Source organism: Lepisma saccharinum, chromosome 11 (assembly GCF_977018435.1).
Source record: "Lepisma saccharinum chromosome 11, izLepSacc3.1, whole genome shotgun sequence".
In the NCBI taxonomy this organism is placed as follows: domain Eukaryota; kingdom Metazoa; phylum Arthropoda; class Insecta; order Zygentoma; family Lepismatidae; genus Lepisma; species Lepisma saccharinum.
In genome coordinates this window covers 6,490,514-6,512,280 of record NC_139239.1, presented here as the reverse complement: position 1 = coordinate 6,512,280, position 21,767 = coordinate 6,490,514, and the positions used below count along the sequence as shown (strand labels likewise).

Sequence of the window (21,767 nt, the reverse complement as noted above, 5' to 3'; positions counted from 1 at the left end):
CAAATAAACCATAAATAAATAAATATTTCTAAATTCTTTGAAGTATTATGATGAAATGATTAGGCTATTAATTTGATTATGTAATTTGTATTTACTAAATACATGAGAGGTTTGGACCCGTTTAATCCCTCCGCCCTTATATACGGCCATGTCGCTGGTATACTTTATTCCTAACCGTATCAACTATTGATGAAAGCGCTGTATTAATTTGTATTTTGGCTATTTAACATTACTCTTCTAAACGTTTAGGTTAATCACCACTAGATGGTAGAGTGACGCTGACAACATTTTCGTCTTGGTTGTCGCTCAAGGAGGTCTTGTTTGCTTAAGTTCACTTTATGCACAGATAGGCTAATCATGCCTGTGCAATATTTCGATACATCGATATCGACCCGATATTTTTTAAACTGTCGATATCGTGAAAATATCTTCTTTCGAAGTAACGATAATACTGTCGTCTATATTGATACCGTCGAAATCGATGATGGCCCACTACTCGAACAAGTTTGTGCTACAAATCTGGATTCTCATGTTTTCGATATTCGATATCAATATCGCACAACTCTACCCGGGACCCCTCGATTACTACGCTATCAGGGAGATCTAGCCCAAAGAGGCAGAAAAACAATGTAAAATAAGAAATATCCGATCCAAAAATCAATCGTGACGCTGTAGAAGAATGATGACTGGATAAAACAGACGAAAGAAGGAACAGCGCGAGAGGGGACTTGAATCCGGAAACTTAGGAGGCCATGTGTGAATAGAATTCTAAACGTGATTGGCCATCAAGGCGGACGGGACGGTTGTGGAAGTATTTTGCTACCAATAAATTTCACTTCAAAAAGTTTTATCTTGGTTTAATTGCAACCCAGTGTAACTGTCATACTCACTCCTAGCCGAATTTTATTTCCGAAATGTTGATAGGTCACTCAGTCACTCTTGATCCATTATTGTCTCCCACCGACAACACCGACGCGATAATCGAGTTAGTTTATCTTGCGTTATTTGCCAGCCTTATCAATACCTCAAATTCTGTCACACACACAACCAGCGATATCGGTAACGGAAAGTATCGGTTGGAGTTCACTTGCCGATACCTGCCGATACCGGCATTTTTGTTTTTCACGGAGTACTCCAAAATGTCGTATGGCACATTCTATGTGTAATTATCCTGGAAATTATGCAAAATCAGAGTTTCTTCTAACTTTGCACCAATTTTGTGTCAATACACTGAATTTTTCGATAATATAACATGTAATTCAATATTCTGATGTAATTCTCAAATATTTTATGGCAAAAATCTTATTAAATTGATGTATACGTATAATTATAATTAGAGTGGAATACTTAAACACTAATATTAAAATAGGTTTTATATTTTAATTATTACAGTTTTCAAGCATCGGTATTGGTGAAAGTATCGGTATCTGTTCAAAGTGGTATCGGCTCAATATGTATAAAACAAATTTGTCTCGGATAGAAGGACAGACAGCCGAACATGACCGTCTTCGGTACATTCATATTACGTTTGTGTTGATTTGTATCCTAAAATAGACATATCCTATTTTGTGGGTAAGATAGTTATTTCGATTTGGCAATTTTAGAAACTATGAACGCCACAAATATAAAATTTTGCGTAATGAAATCCGATTCAAATAATTTATTAAATAAATTGTCAGAAGAAATTTCACATTAGGTAAAAACCTTTCTATAAAGTTTAAAGTAACTTTCAACATCTTAAAATATATTAACACTTCATTATTTTCATTAAAACAACATGCTTGAAGTTTCTTATGGTAACTGTAATATCTGAGTGCAGCATCTGTACTCTTGATCTGTGACTACATTACCAAGGAAACGGTCATCATGGAAAGGGTTGAAGAGACACCTTTCAATGAATGTGCATTGCGCGTGCTTGTATGTATTTTTGGAAGTGTAGTATATTATGGTATGGCCACCGTATGTACGTCACCGGCAATAAAAATGGGACACCTAGATCCTACAATACTTGCTTTCCTGCAAAGCGTTATGTATGTTACATAACTCTACGGAAGTGGTAGAAGTTTTCATTGAAAATTTGTTATTAAAATCCACTTTTCGCTGTAGATTTGGACAACATATATAATGTCTTGCAGTGAAGCGAGTAATTCAGGATCTAGGCGCCCCATTTTTATTGCCGGTGACTATACTTGTTGAGTTTGTTCATATGTCGTATGCACACAAAGGCTAATCGGGACTGTATCTACAGTTTAAAGTGGAATCCGAACTACTGCGTGCTTCCATCTGGTTTCGAACCCTGCACTCCTTGGTTACAAAGCGGCGACGTTACCACTACACCATCGCGGAAGCACGTTTGTATTTGTGTGACAGTTTACGTCGCTTTTCTTCCACGTTTGGATAATCGCAACGATTAGGATGGGTGATGATAAGATGAAAGGACACTCACAATGAACACCCATACCGGGACTCGAAACCGGGAACGTCGGTGGCGAGATCGAAAGTCTACCACTTGTGCGACACATCAATGCTTATAGAAGTTTATAAATGATAAGTTCGTTAATTTCATTTCATTAGTCTAATGAAGTTGGCTGATTTTAACACATACCTATGATCTGCATAAAGGGTATTGAATTAGGTAAAGCTACATACGTATTATCCGACATCAATGAATAAGAAAGTTCGAGTAACAAGGTTATAAAACTTATTATACAATTTTTTCAAATATACTATATAAAGTCATTTAATTTATATTTCCACCTCCTTGAATTCCCTGTCTTGAATGACATTATTTTGTTATATGGCCATCACTTACTAATTACAAAAATAAATGTCGTAAAACGAAGTCTGAGGCAAAGTTCAACAAAGATAAGAAAACGTCCGTTAGAAACCTCGTAATGTGGTGCCACCTGTTCGAAGTTTCTGAAACTTCTTAATGCTTGAGTTAGCGTGAAACAACAGCTGAATGGAAGATCACGAGGTCTAGCCACCGGTAAAAAACGCATTTCAAGAGTAAAGAACATATGCGGTAACTCTACTTATTGAAACTGAAGCAATAGAAGTTAATTTTGTTCTTCTCAATCACTGATAACTATTATTTCATTGTGCAACTTTAATTACATAATTTTAAATCATATAGCAAAAGTTGGTTTGTTTAAATCGCGGTTTAACTTGGCAAGTAGGCCTATATAAAATAGGCTAGCAATCTCTTTCCTGGTTTTAAAATAACTATACAAATATAATAATTCCATGAAACAGGAGAAAAATGGGGAGTCCTGTTATTACATGACATCTTGAATTCCACAATCTGTTTTATGTCCATTAAAAATATTTATTAAATATTATTTTAATGTAATATACACTATAATGTGCCGCCTCCCCGATGGCGTAGTGGTAACGTTTCCACCTTGTAATTAAAGAGCCTAGGGTTCGATATCTGGTGGAGATACACACTGTGTCCGAGTTGGAAATAAATTACTGCCGGTGTACTCCAAATTCCCCATTACAGCGGTATGCTCGTGTGGACAGACCTGTCTTTTGATACAATAGTTTTTACGGGTGATTTCTTAAATAATGCATTGGTTCTCATTCACTCTCTTTCATCACCAAAAATTGCGCTCCTTTTTTATTTGTGCCAAGCATGAATTGTAGGCATTAAACCCTTCACTACTGCAGAAATTCCTAAGACCACAAAAATCAGCCTCAAAATTAACATACATGATCACTGTGATTTATCCTGCCAACTGATACATTGTTTAATTTATTGCAACTTATGTCATGTGGTAAATATGTAAAATGTCGTCCTTTGTTACCAATCTCTCTAATAGAAAAATGTATGTATGTATATATGTGTGTATGTTTGTTCAGCAATAACTCTCGAACGCCTGGAGCGCACGTATCACTTGCAACCTGGAAAGAAATACTGTTGGGGTAAGACACCCCTGGCACCCCTAGGGGTGGGGGTGGCAAGGGGTGACATGTAAAAATAATTGAGAACCACCGATATTAAATTCCGCACAAACAGACATACGTGACTCTATGCAATCCGCACAACGATAGTGTTTCTCGGGTTGTCTAACATTCAGGCTGTGTTGCGGATGGAATCCATAGTTTTCGTGACACTCCCAATGAGGTTCAACTCCAAGTTCATCACCTATCGGCATTGGGGGGAGGGTGAGAGGGGGTGAAAAATAAAATGTAAAAAAATGACCTAGATTAGTGTCGAATCCATAGTTTTCGGAATCGCTAAGCTCATTGGTGACATTCACGATCACATCTAAAATTAGCTACATTTTACACTATAGTTATAATTCATTATTTTCCTGTCTAATACAACATTGGGATACCCGGGCAACACCGGGTAATCAGCTAGTATTATATACAATTCTAAACATGTTGTTGGTTGATTCTAAATCTTTTTGATTATGTTAAGTGATTCGTCTTATGTGGTTCAATTTAGAACATTTCAGCACATTCTCGGCGCTATTGTTGCATTTCTTATGACGTATGATCGACAAGGAACGGTCACCCGTGGAGGGAGGAGTGGGGGAATAGTGTAGAGTGCTGTACGGTACAACTCAAAATAAATGCTAATTTTAAACATATTTACTGCCAGTATGCTCTTCGGCATTTAAATTTACTGCCGGTATGCCATATCGGCCCAATTCTACCACTGGAAACACAGTAATTCGGACTCCACTTTAAACTGTAGATCTAGCCGCGATTTGCCGACTTGAAAACAAATTCAAACTCAACAATATAATGTGTTTTAGAATGTAATATCTATTACTGTTGTGTATTAGTGCAGAAAAAAAAAGTAAAGTGTTCCCCTGTGCATAGCACCACGCCATGAAGGCGTATAGGGGGTGTGGGGGTAACGCCCCACACTTTCTTGATCCGGTCGTGAGTGGGGGTGATGTGATCAGCATCACGCCCCTGACCGCCTTTACCCCCCAGGGTTTCCCCCAGGTACCCATGTTATTCGACGCTGGGTAGGCGCCGGGGCCGCTTCCACCGTTAGAAAAGTTCCCGGATTTGAACCGGCCGGGGATCGAACCCGGGACCTTGAGCATGGTAGTCAGACGCGTTACCGACTGAGCCACCGCGGCCACTTAGTGCAGAAAAGATAGACACATTTTCGTTCAGTGTGTATCCTGTATTGGTAAATGAGAAATGGGACCACAACAGGATTAGTAAAAGAGAGAGAGAGAGAGAGAGAGAAGCAAAGAACTAACTAACTAACTCCCTAGCCTTCTTAAACCCGAAGGTTCATGGCTGCAGCAACATAGGCCTTCCATCTGTCCCTATCTTGAGCAAGTTATATATACTCTTTTCCATCCCTACCGATTTCCCTTAGGTCCATCTCAACGTTGTCCCTCCATCTTCGTCTTGGCCTTCCTACAGGTCTCTTACCATCAGGTTTCCCAACAAGAATCCTGTAAACTCCTCTTTCCTCTCCCATTCGTGCCACATGGCCTGCCCACCTAAGTCTTCTTGATTTAATTATTCTAATAATATCTGGACATGAATACAAATTATGTAGTTCTAAATTATGTAACCTTCTCCACTCACCTGTCTCTTCATCCCTTTTACGTCCAAAGATTTTCCTAAGGATCTTATTTTCAAATACTCTCAATTTATGTTCCTCTCTCAATGTAAGGGACCAAGTTTCACATCCATATAATACTACAGCAAAATTACGGTTTTGTATATTTTAACTTTTAGTTTCTTAGATATTAAACGAGAAGACAAAAGTTTATGAAGAGAGAAGTAACATGCATTTCCTGAATTAAGCCAACTTTTTATTTCCTCTTTAATATAATTTTCATTTGTTAATATTACTCCTAAGTATTTGAATTTGGAAACTGGTTCAAATGAGTTGTTATCAATAATTAGATTATTACCTAACACTTGGTTTCGGCCTGTAAGCATATATTTAGTTTTTTCTTTGTTAACTTCCAAACCTATCTCTTTAGCAGTTTTGAAAAATATTTTAGCATTATTCTTAATTGTATTCACATCATCCCCCAGTAAGTCTACATCATCTGCATATGCTAACAACTGAGTCACACCATTTAATTTTAGTCCTTCTTTAGTTTCTTTTACCTTCCTAACAGCATATTCTAAGGCAAAATTAAAGAGCAATGGAGATAATGCATCTCCTTGTTTTAACCCATCATGAATTGTAAATTTGTCAGACATATTAATACCCACACGAATTTTACTTTCTGTTTCACTGGTGCATACTTTTATCATACTAACAAGCTTCTTAGGTATTCCAAACTCTACTAATATATTATATAATTTATCTCTCTTGACCGAATCATATGCTTTTTTGAAATCAATGAATAGCTGATGTACATTTTGATTATATTCCTACTTTTTTTCAAGTGTCTGTCTAATGTGAAAAATTTGATATATATTTGATCTGTTACGTTTAAATCCACATTGATAATCACCTATAATTTCATTAGCATATGGGGTTAGTCTTGTTAAATGAATGTTAGATAATATTTTATATGTTGTTGAGAGTAGAGAAATTCCACGGTAATTATTACAGTTCATTTTATCACCTTTTTTAAACACAGGAACAATTATGGATTGTTTCCACTGTTGAGGGATTTCTTCTTTATTCCATATTAAACAAATTAATTTATGAATTTGACATATTAATGAATTTCCACCATATTTAATTAACTCAGCTGGTATTAAATCAATGCCAGGTGCTTTGTTATTCTTTAGCCTTTTAATAGCATTTTTAACTTCAGTCAAGTTAGGTTCTGGAACTAAAGGTTCTGCTGTGTGGACTTCATTTACTTCTGATTTATCTCCTACATGGACATTTAAAAGGTCATTAAAGTAGTTCTTCCATCTATTCAGAATATCGCTTGGGTCAGCTAGAAAATCACCGTCTTTATCTTTTATCAAGTTTACTTTAGGTTGCCACCCCTTTCTAAACTCATTTACACCTTTATATAAATCTCTGATATTTTTATTTTTGCTGTTTGTTTCAATTTCGTTAATTTTGCTTTTCAAGTAATCCCTTTTTTTACTTCTAAACGTGCGGTTAACTTCTCGCTTTATCCTATTATAATAGTTTATATTTGTATCATCAGAGTTATTTAACCACCTAAGTCTAGCCTGATTTCTTATTTCTATTAAATTATGACATTCATTATCAAACCATGGCTTACTTTTTCTCGGTTTATGGTATCCTATACTTTCTTTAGCTGCTGATTCTATTGCATTACGTATCTGCTCCCAATTCTTATTTACATCTGTTTCATTTATATTTTCATCATCATTTAAATCCTGCAAAACATCAAATCTATTTGACAGTTTAATTTGGTAATCTTTCTTAATTCTTTCATCAGTAAACTTTCCTGTATCAAATTTTAGAACTTTTAGATTTTGTTGCTTATGATTTATCACTGAGAGTCTTTCTCTTAATTTAGCAATTACTAAATAATGGTCACTGGCACAGTCAGCACCTCTATGTGTACGAACGTCAATTATACTAGTATGCCTTCTCTTATCAATGAGAACATGATCTATCTGATTATGAGTTTTACCATCTGGAGAAGACCAGGTATATTTATGGATATCTTTATGTTTAAAAGTGGTACTTTTCACAATTAAATTCTTTGAGGTTGCAAAAGTAATCAATCTTATACCATTATCATTACTTAATTGATGAAGACTTTCTTTACCAATCGTGGGTTTAAATGTCTCTTCTTTGCCAATCTGTGCATTACAGTCACCTAACAGAATTTTCATATCATACTGAGAAAATTTATCAAAGACCTGTTCTAACTCTGTATAAAAATCATCTTTAGTATTATCATCTTTATCTTCCGTTGGTGCATGTATGTTTATTAAAATAATTTTACACCACCTACCCTGTAAAACTGCATATGTTATCCTATCATTAATAAATTCTACTGTTTTAAGAGCCGAGGTAATTCTATTATTTATGAGAGAAGCAAAGAAAGATGGAAAAATAAAGTAAATAGAGAAGAGAAATAGAGAGAGAGAGAGAGAGAGAGAGAGATAGAGAGAGAGAGAGAGAGAATGAAATAGAAAAGAAAAAGGGAAAATGAAATAGAGAAAAACTGTCTCAACGATATATTTTTCAGCGGCAGCGCTTGTTTTAATAATCGCGATTGTGTTCCCAAAGGATTGTTCTGCTTTCTGCACACATTCACTGAATCCATACATATTCATGCGAACCTCACGTGATTCGAAAATAGCGAGGAACACGAGTTACACGTTAACTCGAAGATAAGGTTCTTGTTTAGCGTTACAAATTGTGCAAGCCCTAGCGCGCACACACTGGCGGGAAACAATTTCACAGGCATCATGGATAGCCTGGTCTATTTACAGTAGAACGATTCTGCACAGGGTACTTGGGGACAATAAATAGTTTCTAACTAGAGCATGGAACGATTAAAGTTAGAATATGGCTAAGGTAACATGATCGAATGTCTAAAACTGATTGATACCGGGTGACCACAATTAACGTTACCGTACTCAGAGTCTTTTGGAGCCCTATGGAAGCAACGGATTGCGCTGAAACGTAAAAAAAGAGTCTATGGAGACCATGGGAAAGCGAACGATGACGAGAAAAAGTTCAAATTTCCACCACCAGGTCGAAATGCGGCGCGTAAATCGGGTGCACAGTGAAAAACATTCCGGAATACTCTTCGTCTGACCATTGATCACACTGCTTTACGGTTCCAAAAGGTCATTCATGTTGTCATGACTCATATTGAATACTGATTTACCGACAAACTCATATTACTGGTTTTTGTTACTACAGCGACACACTTCAACCTGGTGGTGAAAATTTGAACTATTTTTTTCATCAGCATTCGCATCCCCATGGTCTCCATAGCTTCTGTTCCAAGTTTCACCGTAATCCATTGCTTCGATCGAGCTCAAGAGGGCTCTGAGTAGGGGAAATTTAATTCTAAGCGCCACATTTGCACCTGGTGGTGAAAATTTAAACTATTTTTTCGTCAACACCCGCTTCCTCATGGTCACCATAGCCTCTATACCAAGTTTCAACTTAATCCGTTGCTTCGACCGAAATCCAGAGGGGGCTGAGTAGGAGAAATTTAATTCAAAGCGCCACATTTGCACCGGCTGGTGAAAATATGAACTATTTTTTTCGTCAACACTCGCTTCCCCATGGTCACTATAGACTCTGTACCAAGTTGCTTCGAGTGGGCTCCAGACGGCCATGAGAAGGGCAACTTGAATAGGTTAGTGCACTTATGATCGTGTCTGCACTTACGAATAATTACAATGGATTCGAACGAAGAACCCTTCACTTCTTAGCAGGTTCATTTGTAGTTTTCTCAGTGATCGACTTTCAAGCTCGCTATCAAAGTTACCGTGTTGGAGCCCCGACCTAAGTATGGGTGTCGCTTGTGTCTTTTCATTAATTTCATCATTCATCCTAATGGACGCGATTGGCCAAAAAAATGGGACGCTAAGTAACAAAATAGATATACAGTTTAATTTGAGTTAATCATGCATTGATAAATGTAGTACAAGCAATGCGTTAAAGTATGCAAATAACGCAGTTATTCCGCACTTCTGCAATGATGATTAGGTCCTTTGCTGTATCTACACTATAGATATGAAAATGACAGACGAGTGAAGGACATACAATGTCGCGATGGTATCTTGTTAGGGTCCTGGCGTGAGTGTCTCTTCATCAATTTCATGTGGCGGAGTGGTTAGCACAGTGCTCTACACGGGGTCACGAATTTGAATCATGGCCTGAGCAGGGGCGTTCTTTGTTTGAGTTTTGGTTTTAAGTCCATTTTATGCACAGGAAAGCTAATCGGGACTGAACCTACAGTTTAAAGTGGGATCCGAACTACTTGTGCCTCCATCGGGTATCGAGCCCGGGACCCTTGGCGTCGCAGCGCGATGTGCTAACTACTCGGTCACAGGGTCTGGCGGCACAACGGTTCGGATCCCACCATAACTGTAGGTCCAGTCCCGATTAGCCTAATGTGCTTAAAGTGGACTTTTATATAAAAAAAATCAAATCACAAATCAAACTTTCTGCTAACACCACTCTTGAAAAAAAAATATTATTTCAATGAAGCGCAAATCCGAATTCGAATACCTTGGAGATAAAGCAACTAAATTTCCTGGTCTTTGCATAAATCATGCAAATATCCGATTCAGCCAATTGGGACTTCAGAGGACCCCTCTCATCTGCCTCCAATACATGGAACTGAAGCAGCTTAACAGCTGCAGGACGCAGAATGGCTGAGAGGGGGGCGGGGGAGGGGATCAGTCTTTCTTCGAATGCCTTCCGGCATTATTGATGAGTTCAATTGCTGGGAGCGTTTCACTTTAATGAAATTTTGATGTTTGCAGCTGACGTAGCCTTAGGGATTCATGCAATGTAAAACAGCCTGAAGCACTGCCAGAGAAATATACTATATTTTCAAAGACAAGTAAGCAAGTTCCGGTTCAAACTGAAATATGCCACATGCCTGGTTTTATATGGGACGCCGATACAAAACAATACTAACCCAAATAGAGAATACTCAATAGTCATAATTACAGACAATGGCGCACTATTGCAGCCATGGCAATATACATATATGAAGAATGGAAGAGTTTCAGCTTTCAGCTGCTAAATATGTCACCGTTAAAATAGCTACTGCTGTTGTTATTGTGTTGGTGTTTGTAATGAAGTTATAATAATGTATTTCTAAATAGCTTGAATCTATGTATTGAACTCATAAATTATGAGAGAGAGAGAGAGAGAGAGAGAGAGACACACACACGCGAAGTTCAGTCGATGGAGTGTGACTGTCACACGTCAGACGTGTAGCCTATTGGGAGATGGTAACAGTAGTATAAGCCGGAGACACATGAAACTCGGTTGTTTTCAAATAAAAATCATTGCTACTTACCTCATATGCATAGCGGAAGGTTTTTCAAGCTGGCCATAACTTTTTTTCCATGAAAAACACGTTACTTTTAACATTATAATCATTTATTGGTCGTTGCTAATTCGGCGGGCAAATCTTGACTCACGTTGTCTATCGTCAGCTGATATGCAGTATCGTCAGCTGATGTGCAGTGTTTCCAAACTTATGAACCGATAAATGCCGCACAAACTATTCACAAAAGGTTTTTAAGCGAAAATTGAGGCTAGACTCTACTTTACGTCCTTATCTGCATGGTGATTGCTTCATTGCGTTCGCGGTGCGCGATCGTGGTGCGGCACCCGGCATCTCTTCGGGTAAGTACCTTTTTCTTTTTACACTTTCTGTTCACGATAGCCCCACTATCCATTCACGGGGTCGAGGTATGCCTACGAGGTTAGGTTAGGCCTGTTAGGTTAGGTTCCATTAGCACTCATTTCACCCCTAAATATGTGCTTCATCATCTAAAAAATACCTCAGTACGTTCAATTGCACATATCCAGACAACATCGGTTTTTCTCAATTTACTCCTTCAGGAAATTTTTGCTCGCTTTGGGATTTACGTTGTTGAATTCCTTATAAAATAAGCTTTCCAACGATATATGACACGTATTCCTTAGGAAAAGGACGTAAACTAGAATCTTACCTTTTATTGGAAAAAAAACCCGCTCACACGTCATCTTGTCAAACTTCCGCGTGGTTGCTACACTGTGAGGGGGTTACATAACCAAACGCACGGAACATTTGATTCACGTAGTCGACGGTAATGGCGGCACGAGCTATCGCACAACGGAGATGCATGATTGACGAAAAATACCTTATTTACAGGCAAAATACGTAGCACGATTATAAAAAAAAATATCTCCGGCTTCAGAAAGTCCTGAAGAACACAATTCCGTAAGTACTTTCTCGTCTTTTCTCCTGTAAATTTTAAGAAATCCGTCTCCGACTTATACTACTGTTACCAAAAAGGGGTACTTGGGGGCAACCATGGCAGGTTAAGGTGGCCGGAGCGTGCTGCTGATCAAATCACCACCACAACTGACAGACTGAATGTGTGGACATCTCCCCCTCCCATATCCCTTCACGGCATGTAAATTTCTTCACATTCCCACATCTATTAAACTACATGTAGAGATCTGTAGAAATAATCACATAACAAGCCTGCTGAGACTTTCATTCCTACTATCCATAAAATAAAACATAAGAAGGATTTATTGCTCAAACAATATGATTTGTTCTCTTCTATTTGTAATGAAAAGTTTATTGATCGTAGACGGAAAGTATATCTATAAAATATCGATCCCTTTGAACAGTGCAGTATTACTCCAGTTAACTTAAAGTTCTTCATCGTTCTATTAGAAAATGAATGCAAAATATTTACTAAACCAAATGTAGGTATTTCGACCAGTTAAACATACTCCTTATGTAGGTTCACGATCGCAGCATTTACTTGGTGTTTTTAACAACAATTTTTGAAACTCATGACCCGGTTCATATTCTCCTACTATGGATTTTTGGACCGTGTGACAAACTTCAAATTTTCGTCGCTAGAATTTCTGGAACTCTTAATCAACTTCCCAATGTCCACAAGCGGACTTTCAGTACAGCTACTTACACCTTATTTAGTTTAACATGTTGAAGTGTTTGCTCGATTGATTTGTTTTATTTTACTACGGATTTCTGCCACAGCCACGTTTTGTCTAATCGCGACGAAGGGGATGAGTGATTCTAAGATGAGATGAATGAAGAGACAGTCGTCACAAACACACAAAGACAGGACGCAAGAGCCTCAGAGAGGCGCCAGAGCCTAGTTAGTCTGCAAAATGCAGTCCAGGGTATATTAGGTGGGAGAGAGGTTGTTGACATGATTACCCATCACACCCTTAAACCTTTAAACTGCCGGGCGGGTTTGTCGAATGTAACCCCTAATTCGCCGAGGCTTTCCGGCGCGATTTTTAAATTTTTACACTTATTTCGAAAAAAAAAACGTTATAACTCGTAGACTATTGGACCAATCTGCTTCGGGTAAGTTTTGTTTTGAAGCTAAGACACCAGGGCATGCAACTGGGTACAATTCAGAACGCCAAAGTGAAAAAACAGGGAGGGATGGGCCGTGTCCTTAACTTTCTATGAAAGAATAATAAAAATCTGGACTTCGCCCCATCTTTCCCCACCCCTATAGGAAAAGGACGCAAAATTTAGCTTTCTTTTCATAATATGGATCTTTCGTAATGAAATGAAAGTTGTTTCATGTTCCTAGCTGGAACACAAAATGTAATATGAGCCAATATGTTGAAGTCTGCATGCACAGCTCGAAAAACAAGGTTAACAAGGACTCGAACACGTGACCTGGGCGTGTTGAAAGGGGGGAAAAAGTTCTCCAACCATGAAGTAGGCTTTTCCCAGAAAGCCTGTTAGTGTTTACACCACAATATAAAAGTATCAAGGTGCAAATAGCATGGGAATTTTACCTAATTCTTCTTGTCACCTTAGGGTGACAACGGCGGAAAAGACCCTCATTTCGCGTTATCACCGTAAGGTGACACCGGCGGTTTAAAGGGTGTTTTAGAGCATACACATATTCAAACTTAAGGTCGACCTCCGCGGCGGAGTGGTTAACACAGGGCACTACGACGCCAGTGGTTTCGGGTTAGAATCCCGGCCTGGGCATTGGTGATCTTCATCAATGTCATCAAACCATCACTCATCCTCATCTTCGCGCGGCAGAAAAGCTAAGAAAAATAAACCAAATGAATCCATCAACATATTATAATAATGTTCCACTTACCCGCAGGTGTGTCAAGATCCAACTTGAGTTGCTCATGGCCGACGCCAGCGCCCTGGTGGTTGAAGGTGGAGTACGTGGAGGGACTCTCGTCGTTGTCCCTACAGAAGACCACACCGGCTTGCGAGACGTGGATGCTGGGCGTGCAGCCCATCTTGCAACGCCCGCAGCACAGAACGCCGCAACACCATCCGCACACCCTGGCGGCGGCACGCGACAGCTCACGCGCGCGAGAGACGGACAGACAGCCGGGCAGCGAGAGTACTAAGGGCTGGCGCTCCTCTTTGGATCCTCGGCGCTGTTTCTCTGGGTCCTGTTGCTTCGGGGACGCCAGCACGAAGATTCGGGAGAAGAGTGTCCCTCTCTAATCACATCCCATGACACTGGTCTTCGAGGACGCACTCTTGGATCGACAAGATCTCCCCCTTGTGTCCGCTGCCTCACTTCACCATGGTCGCGGCATTAGCATATCCGGTTGTCTCTACGAGTCCCTTGCATCCTGAGTTTTCTTTTAAGTCCCGCAACACAGATCCTTCTAGAGCCTGGAAAGAGGAAAAAGAGAAACATAAGTCGCTTCCACGAATCTTAAACAGTATAAATATATTTTGTCTACCCGACAATTAAAGTATCTATTATGAATGATTCTGAACATGAGCGCCCACAAAAAATTCTCGAGGGGGGGGGGGGAGTGGTGGAAGTTGCAATCAAGCATTTGTGATCTCTGAAGTGAGAAATGTATTGAAAATGGTGACGAGACTTCGTAAATTAGAAACCTTCCGAGAGAGGGAGAGAAAAGTAAGAAATAGAGAGAATGAAATAAAGAAAGAAGGGACAAAAATAGAAATTACACTGGTAACACATTTTTTGTTGCCAACGAGAGTAGGGTATCTTTGCCAATGTTATTTCGTGTATGATATCAAACAACGATCCAAGTTTTGTCGTAGCAAAAGACTTATTAGTTCTGTTATGTTCATTTAACCCAATGTTATTCGTTCATTGCATAACACGGCCTTTATGGTCAAAGTAGATTTCTAGTGTTATCACTCGTATAGGAGGGCCTGTATGGTTATATGATAATTTTCTGTTCGAAGTTGGCAACTCCGCAAAAATAAGCGAGTTGGTAACGATGGGAAAAGATAGAGATTTTCTTTTCTTCTTCCAGAGAAGTTATCAAACAAATGAAAGACGACTTTAATGTAAGTCTAAGTTTGTGATTTTTCAAGGCTTTATGTGAGTAATCTTGTGACTATTTCTTGTTCTAAACTGCTGCACATAACAGAGTTAAAATTTAAATGAAAGATTTGCTTCTGAAAGGCTTGTGTAAAGTAGATATCTCAGTGGAAGTGTCTTTTAAACGTGTTGATTCACAAATGCTAACTAGTTTCTAGTTAAGTCAATTTGCAGTTAATAAAGTGTGAAATATAGTAACTGAGACTATTAATTAAACCCAGCAAGCCCTGGGTGTAGAAGAATTCCTAGCCGGGGACGCAGCAATCCGTTTTCCAACATTGGCTCTAGTTTTTGAGTAATGGCTGTCCTTTTAAAAAAAACAACTAATAAAAGCATGAAATCTCATTGTTAATCACTTCTAATGATGAGAAAAAACGTTGTTTCTGAGATTTTCTTGTGTGTAGGGTGTCGGAACAATCACGTTGAAGATTCCAGCAATAATCAGCCACACTAGCGACGATTGGGTACCAAAACGGGGGGGGGGGGGGCAGGTGGAAGGACAGTTTCGTCTCCCTTAGTAGACATGGCTTATCATTAAGAGACCATAGTGCGGAGGCAAAAAGTGGGTGGGAAATGTCCTCCACGCCCCACCCAATCGCCACCACTGATCTGCTATCTCGTATCTGTCCCATCTGCTTTGAAATATTTCCTCCATCATCTCCTTTATATCTTGGTGGGACCTCTCCCCTTGGTTTTCATTAAAACCACCAAGATTATTTGTAAAACTGTTAAAGTGGATTTGGAGGACAGTTATCTTTATGTTCATATTAATACCAAAATATTTTAAGTTTATGAGCAAGTTTTTGCACAAGTTCTTCATAGTTTCAGAATAAGTTCTTGACAACTCAGACATAATTGAATCATGTGGAAACTTCAATATCATCCTTAAAATGTAGAGATTTGTATCATTAATGAGTTTACGAGTTTGAAGCCCGTCAAAGATCCCGTTTTTAATTTCTCAATACTCAGTCCATGAAAGTATCTATAGATGTAATGAAACACTCGCCACTTTTATCCAAGACTTAACAAACTACTTCAATATGCAAGATATGCTTCCTTTACAAAGTCTGTGGTTTTTCTTTGTTTCTGCACAGAATATTCACCACAAATGCAGCACAATCCATCAGAATCATTTACGTGGCCAGCTCTTAAAGAACTTATGTTTCATTCCCCTAAACAATAGAAATAAAAATAAAAAAATAAAACAAATAAAGAAAAACGAACTTTTAATAAATAGGTACCTGTGCAATGGATGGACTAGAGAATTATTTCTATAGTCTAAAATAAAGCCATGCCCTATTTCATGTCAAAACCTACAGCTCTTATAGAGATAAACTTAATATCGAAGGATATTAAGTATCTCAAGAACTAGAGCCAACTTGGCAAAACTGTTGTTCATTTTAGATTCAGCACAACCAAAATACCATAAATTCGTTAAAAAATCTTTGGCAACTAAAAAAAAAGAATCTTTTGTAGACCTGTGTTATCCGAGAGAGGGAGAGTGAGAGAAAGAGAGAAGGAAAGATAACAATAATAGGCGAGAGAGAGAGAGAGAGATGGATACAAAAAGAATATAACAGAGAAATAAATAAAAAGAAAAGAAAGAGAAGCAAAAAGAAAGGAAAGATGAGCGCAAGAAAGAAAGAAAAGAGTATAGAGAGATGAAAAGACGAAAATAGGAAATAAAGAAAGCAAAGAGGCGACAGAGAGGAAAAGAGAAAACATGGTAAAAACCGAAGAGAAGAAAAATCAAGAGGAAAAGGAGTAAGCAACTACAGATAGATAGGAAGCATAAGAAAGAAAGCAATAATATATAAATGAAATGCAGCAAAGCAGATAGAAGAAAGGGAGATCAGTTGATTTTATGGTTTAGGTTATTATATATCGTTACGACTGATATTTGTTGAGTTCATGGATTTCAAATGTAAGATTCTTTCAATCGTTTTGCAAGTTTCGCGATAAGTTTTGAACCTCTTGTAGATCTAGCGTAAGGTAATAATTTTCAAATATCATTGTACACTGATAACAAAATCAAGTATCCGTCATTTATCACTCAAATAATAACTGTATTCAAAACAAAGATAATACCAGTCTCGGAACTTTTGGAATGGTTATGCAAGTTTGAATGCTTTCAGCGAAATGAGGTTGGCTGCTTAAGAACACTGTTTTCCTACTCGAAGGCAAAAAAAAAAAAAAAAGGAGTTTCTTTGCTACTTCTCAGAGAGCAAGTCAACCAGTCATGAAAGATCAACTCAACGTATTAACCCCATCCTCAGACTACGCGACGTCACTGCCATCTTACGGGAATTAGAGAATTCCAAGAATTCGTGAAATAAGAGATGCCTCGCGGAAGAGAAATTGGAGGCGAACGAAGAAACGCGAACGGATTAATTTTAACATTATTCCAGAATTGAGATGAATCTCTGGAGAAGGGAAAATAACATTTCGCTGGAAATTGCTGGAAAATAAGAAACATAGCCATATTGAGTTGATGATTCATTTGTGTCTATAAATGTTTTTGCAACGCGTGCTTCATAGCGAGAACTGTCCACTATGAATAGTTAACGAAAACTATTGCATCGTTTGTAGTGCACTTCATCAGTACCAACTGCACCGTTACTCTATCAACAGAGCCTGTGGCCTTGCCAGAAATTTGTCTGAGAGGGTTCAAGGGCGGGAGGAATATTTAAGTTAGGCTTTTGTTTTGGTGAATATGTTTTGCTAAATATATATTTTTTTATCTTTTCCACTTTATTCCTCTGTTTTTCTTCTTCCTTTCTTCCTCCCATTTTCAAGATGGTGGAGTGGTTAGCACAGCGAGGTACGACGCCAGGGGTCCCGGGTTCGAATCCCGGCCTGGGCATGGGTGTCCTTTCATCAATTTCATCGTATCATCACTCATCATCATCTTCGCGACTAGCCAAAAGGGGCAGAAATGTGAAGTAAAATAAATGAAATAAATAAATAAATAAATCAAGATGATCGAATCGAACAAACATAAATAATTTTTCGATATTTGAAAAGAAAATGTAGGCGGGGTAAGACGGGTACCTCCATTTACCCACGCTAAAAAATTGACATTAATGTGGAGGAGTCAAAGTAAATATTTAGTATATGTCTATACCTGAGTCGACAAAGACCACAAAGTGTTGAAGTGTACGCAACACATCTTGTATTTGCAGAATACGATACTGCTTTAAAATTCAACTCAGAGGACTGTAGTGTTCAAAAACAATGCGAGTCGAAATGTGGTAGTATCCCGTTAAGGTAGGAAGTAACATATTCGGGTTATGTTTTAATAAGGCATGGGCCATGCATCCAGACGCCAGAGTTTCGTTAGTCTGCAAAATGCAGTTCAGGGTGTACTACCTGGAAGTGAGGTTGACATTTGTGTGTCCACAAAAGATCACCACTTACACCCCTGTTGTGGGAGATCACGAAACTTTGTCGCAACATAGTGTACAAAAGAATTGCAAATAATGTTAACGTTCCTAGTTAAAACGGCAAATATGAAGTTACAATATTGCACACAATATTGCACAATAGTGCAAGAACTGATTGTGACTCATGTAACTGACGAAATGACGCCTCGGAATGAAACCAGAAGCCATACATGGATCTAGAAACAGTAATTATATTTTCCTGAACAATATGCAAAATATGGTTACATAGAAACATTATTATGTTATGTATACGGACGGATCAAAAAGTAGTCAAACTACTTTCGGAGGTATGTGCTTATGCCCTGGTACCTGAAAATTAACCCAGGGCGTCAGTTCCGCGAATTTTTACGGATTCACCCTCTTTTCTTTGATTCATCCTTTATTCTCCATTTTTGATTACAATAATTGAGGATTAAAAGTGGTAAACGTTGTAAGTGCCAAAAGCGAAAGTGTTGGGAAATCGCATCGTTTAGCACATCAGTCCGTAAGAACGTTCAAACTAGTGCCTCTTTACACGCCCATTGAAATACTTAGAGGGCTACCAGCCACATTTCACGTTTACCACATTATAAAGCATGGCACATTTCACAGTTTAACGTGGTGTTACGTACCCGCACACGTAAACGATATGGTTGATGATGAAATGATTGAAATAAAAAATCATAGATGGCAGGATGCGGAAGACATATTAGGATCGCAGATTATAGTAACAATGCGCACGCGAATTGAATGAAAGTGTTTGGGAGATCTGAAATTAATTGTGCTTACATAGATTTATGAACTGAAATAAACAATGGAGGTGGATAAAGGTGAGATAAAGAAATGATTGACAAGTGTACCATATGTGATTGTGTGTAAAGATTAATGAAGTTAAAAAGCGATTACAATTTTATATCTCTACCGTCTTTCTCAGAATGACATTTTTCGCTAGATCTTTTTGGTTGTTTTACCCGGTGCGACGCCAACTCAGTGGCGGCGGTATAAAGTCATCGCACAGAAAATGTCGATTTGAATTATTGTTGTATCTTTGACAAAGCCCAGAAACGGAGGGAAATATAGCAAGGAAGATACGGGAATCAATCCAATGTTTAATAAATAAGGAATTTGGATATAGGAGCCTTGGTAAATAAAGGATATATTTACTAGAAGAATAAATATATGATTTCATCGATAGAAGAAGAAGCGTATTAAATAATAGAAGAAGTATAAGAAGAATTCTATTAATCAATGGAAGGATAAGCCTATTGACAAATAGAAGAAGTAGTCTACTAACGAATAGAAGAATAAATATATTGATTAGTAGAAAAAGAAGACTACCGACTAGTAGAAGAAGAAGCCTATTAACTAATTGATAGAAGAATAAGTATATTGATTGATAGAAGAAGTTTATAGAAGAATAAGTTATTGATTGGTAGAAAAAGAAGTTTACAGAAGAATAAATATATTGATTAATAGAAGAAGAAGCCTATTAACCAATAGATGAATCAGCATATTAATTGATAGAAGAAGAAGTCTATTAACTAATCGATAGAAGAAGCTTATTAACCAATTGATAGAAGAAGAGAAGTATATTAACCAATTCATAGAAGAAGAAGTCTATTAACCAATCAACGATAGAAGTAGTCCATCACGTATCCATAAAGAAGAAGAGGGAGCCTATTAGCAGAGGAAGAAGAAGCTTGTTAGCCAAATAGAAGAAGAAGAAGTCCATCACGTATCCATAAAGAAGAAGAAGAAAAAGAAGCCTCCCAGTAGATGAAATATGTTTAATAGAGATATATGTGACCAAGAAACAAGGAGATAGCTTTAAATACAATCCTGTATATAAATTTAATGTAATATGAAAATTAAGAATACACGGTGCATTGTACCTTCCGTAGTAGGTTAAACAAGTTGTTTCCTTTGTTTTCCTTTTCTCCTCAAATAAGTTATCAATCAGTTTTAGTTGCCCTGAGAATTTCATGTTTTACCCTGGCCTAAGTCCTCTCCGGGACGTGGCAGTGGAAAACGGTGTTTGAATTATTGTGGAGCGTTTACCAATTTTAGTCTTCAATTCACTGTGACATTGGCATGAATGCCCCAGTGTGAAGAACCAAATTTGTTTCGGGGAGGGGCACAAAATATGCTGTAAGCATATAAGACGTAACATTGGTAATATAATGTTCAGATTTTTCGACAAATTAAAAACAGCCTGTGTGTGCACATATAATATCCACAAGGTTTCGTTCTGGGTCAAATATGTTGTCAGATAAACTAATCGAGACTGGACATTCAAAGTGGAATCCGAACCACTGTGCAACGTACCTCCAGCAGGAAACGAACCCGGGACCCTTCGATCATAAGATGATAGTATTAGTAGATTTTTGTGAAATAGAAGTAGTTCCACGTTATTTGTGTTAACAATGATTACACAAGGAAGGACACAAGCTTGAGAATTTATTTGCTCAGGTAAAACTGTCGCAAAAATGGAAAATATTTGACCTAGAAAGCTCTCGATTTGTGTCCATCGGTTAACGTTATTGCCTTGTAACCAATAAGTCCCGGATTCGATTTCCGGTGTCGACTTATTTAAGTGTCCAGTAAATCTAATCCCTATTAATGTAATTTGGATAGACTTTGTTTTTTATTCTTTAATCACTAGGAAAAGGACTGCTCAAACATTTTTACATCGCTGTACATAGTATAATACTCAGTCATCCCGCGAAATCCGCCAATTCCAGCAGCTGTCGAACCAACGGTTCATAACGTTTTAAAAAATCACATCCTGCTCCACGTTCCCCTACATTGGAAACGAACAAGGACAGTACATTCCTCAATTCCCTACAGATCCCACGAAAGTGGAAAAAAAGAGGCAGGAAATGTACCGTGTATCGCGGTAAAAGTAATTAGTCTTGAGATCGAGTGAGGTAAGAGTCGACTGGAAAGCGATTCGATTTTAATCAACTTGGTTTAAGCAACAAATTGATAATATCACTTTCTAGAATTCCAATTAACTGTCAGTGTCGCACTTCGTACCAATAAATTAGCACCATACAGAATTAACTACATGTTTCTAATCAAGGGCCTACCGATAGGGATTGGGTAGGGGGGGGGGGGCTATGAGGCCGCAAAGGTCACATTTAGAATTTTTATACACAATTCCCGGTCGAAGTACATATACGTTCAAAATTAAGCGTTACAAATAAACCCAACATAAACATTTTGGCAAAATTTATGATTTACAGAATTTCACGCAATTGACTCAACCCAATGACGGCGCCAGGAGGGGCAAATGCGTAGTACGTCCCTGGATGCCAACCAGTTTCCCTCCTTCCCGTAGTGCCATACCACAAGAAAACTATAAAAATAAAT

At 38.1% G+C, this 21,767-nt stretch overlaps 1 protein-coding gene across 2 annotated transcripts in view; it reads right to left on the bottom strand.

Annotated features, from left to right (window-relative positions):
* The window catches only part of Pde8 (phosphodiesterase 8), a 406,334-nt gene that overhangs the window by 297,522 nt on the left and 87,045 nt on the right, over positions 1-21,767 (bottom strand). For both annotated transcript variants that reach the window (XM_083130652.1, XM_083130655.1), the window contains exon 2: positions 13,747-14,285. In XM_083130652.1, the coding sequence (XP_082986778.1) occupies positions 13,747-13,897 (151 nt within the window). In that variant the 5' untranslated portion in view covers positions 13,898-14,285. The remainder of the gene's footprint in view (positions 1-13,746; positions 14,286-21,767) is intronic.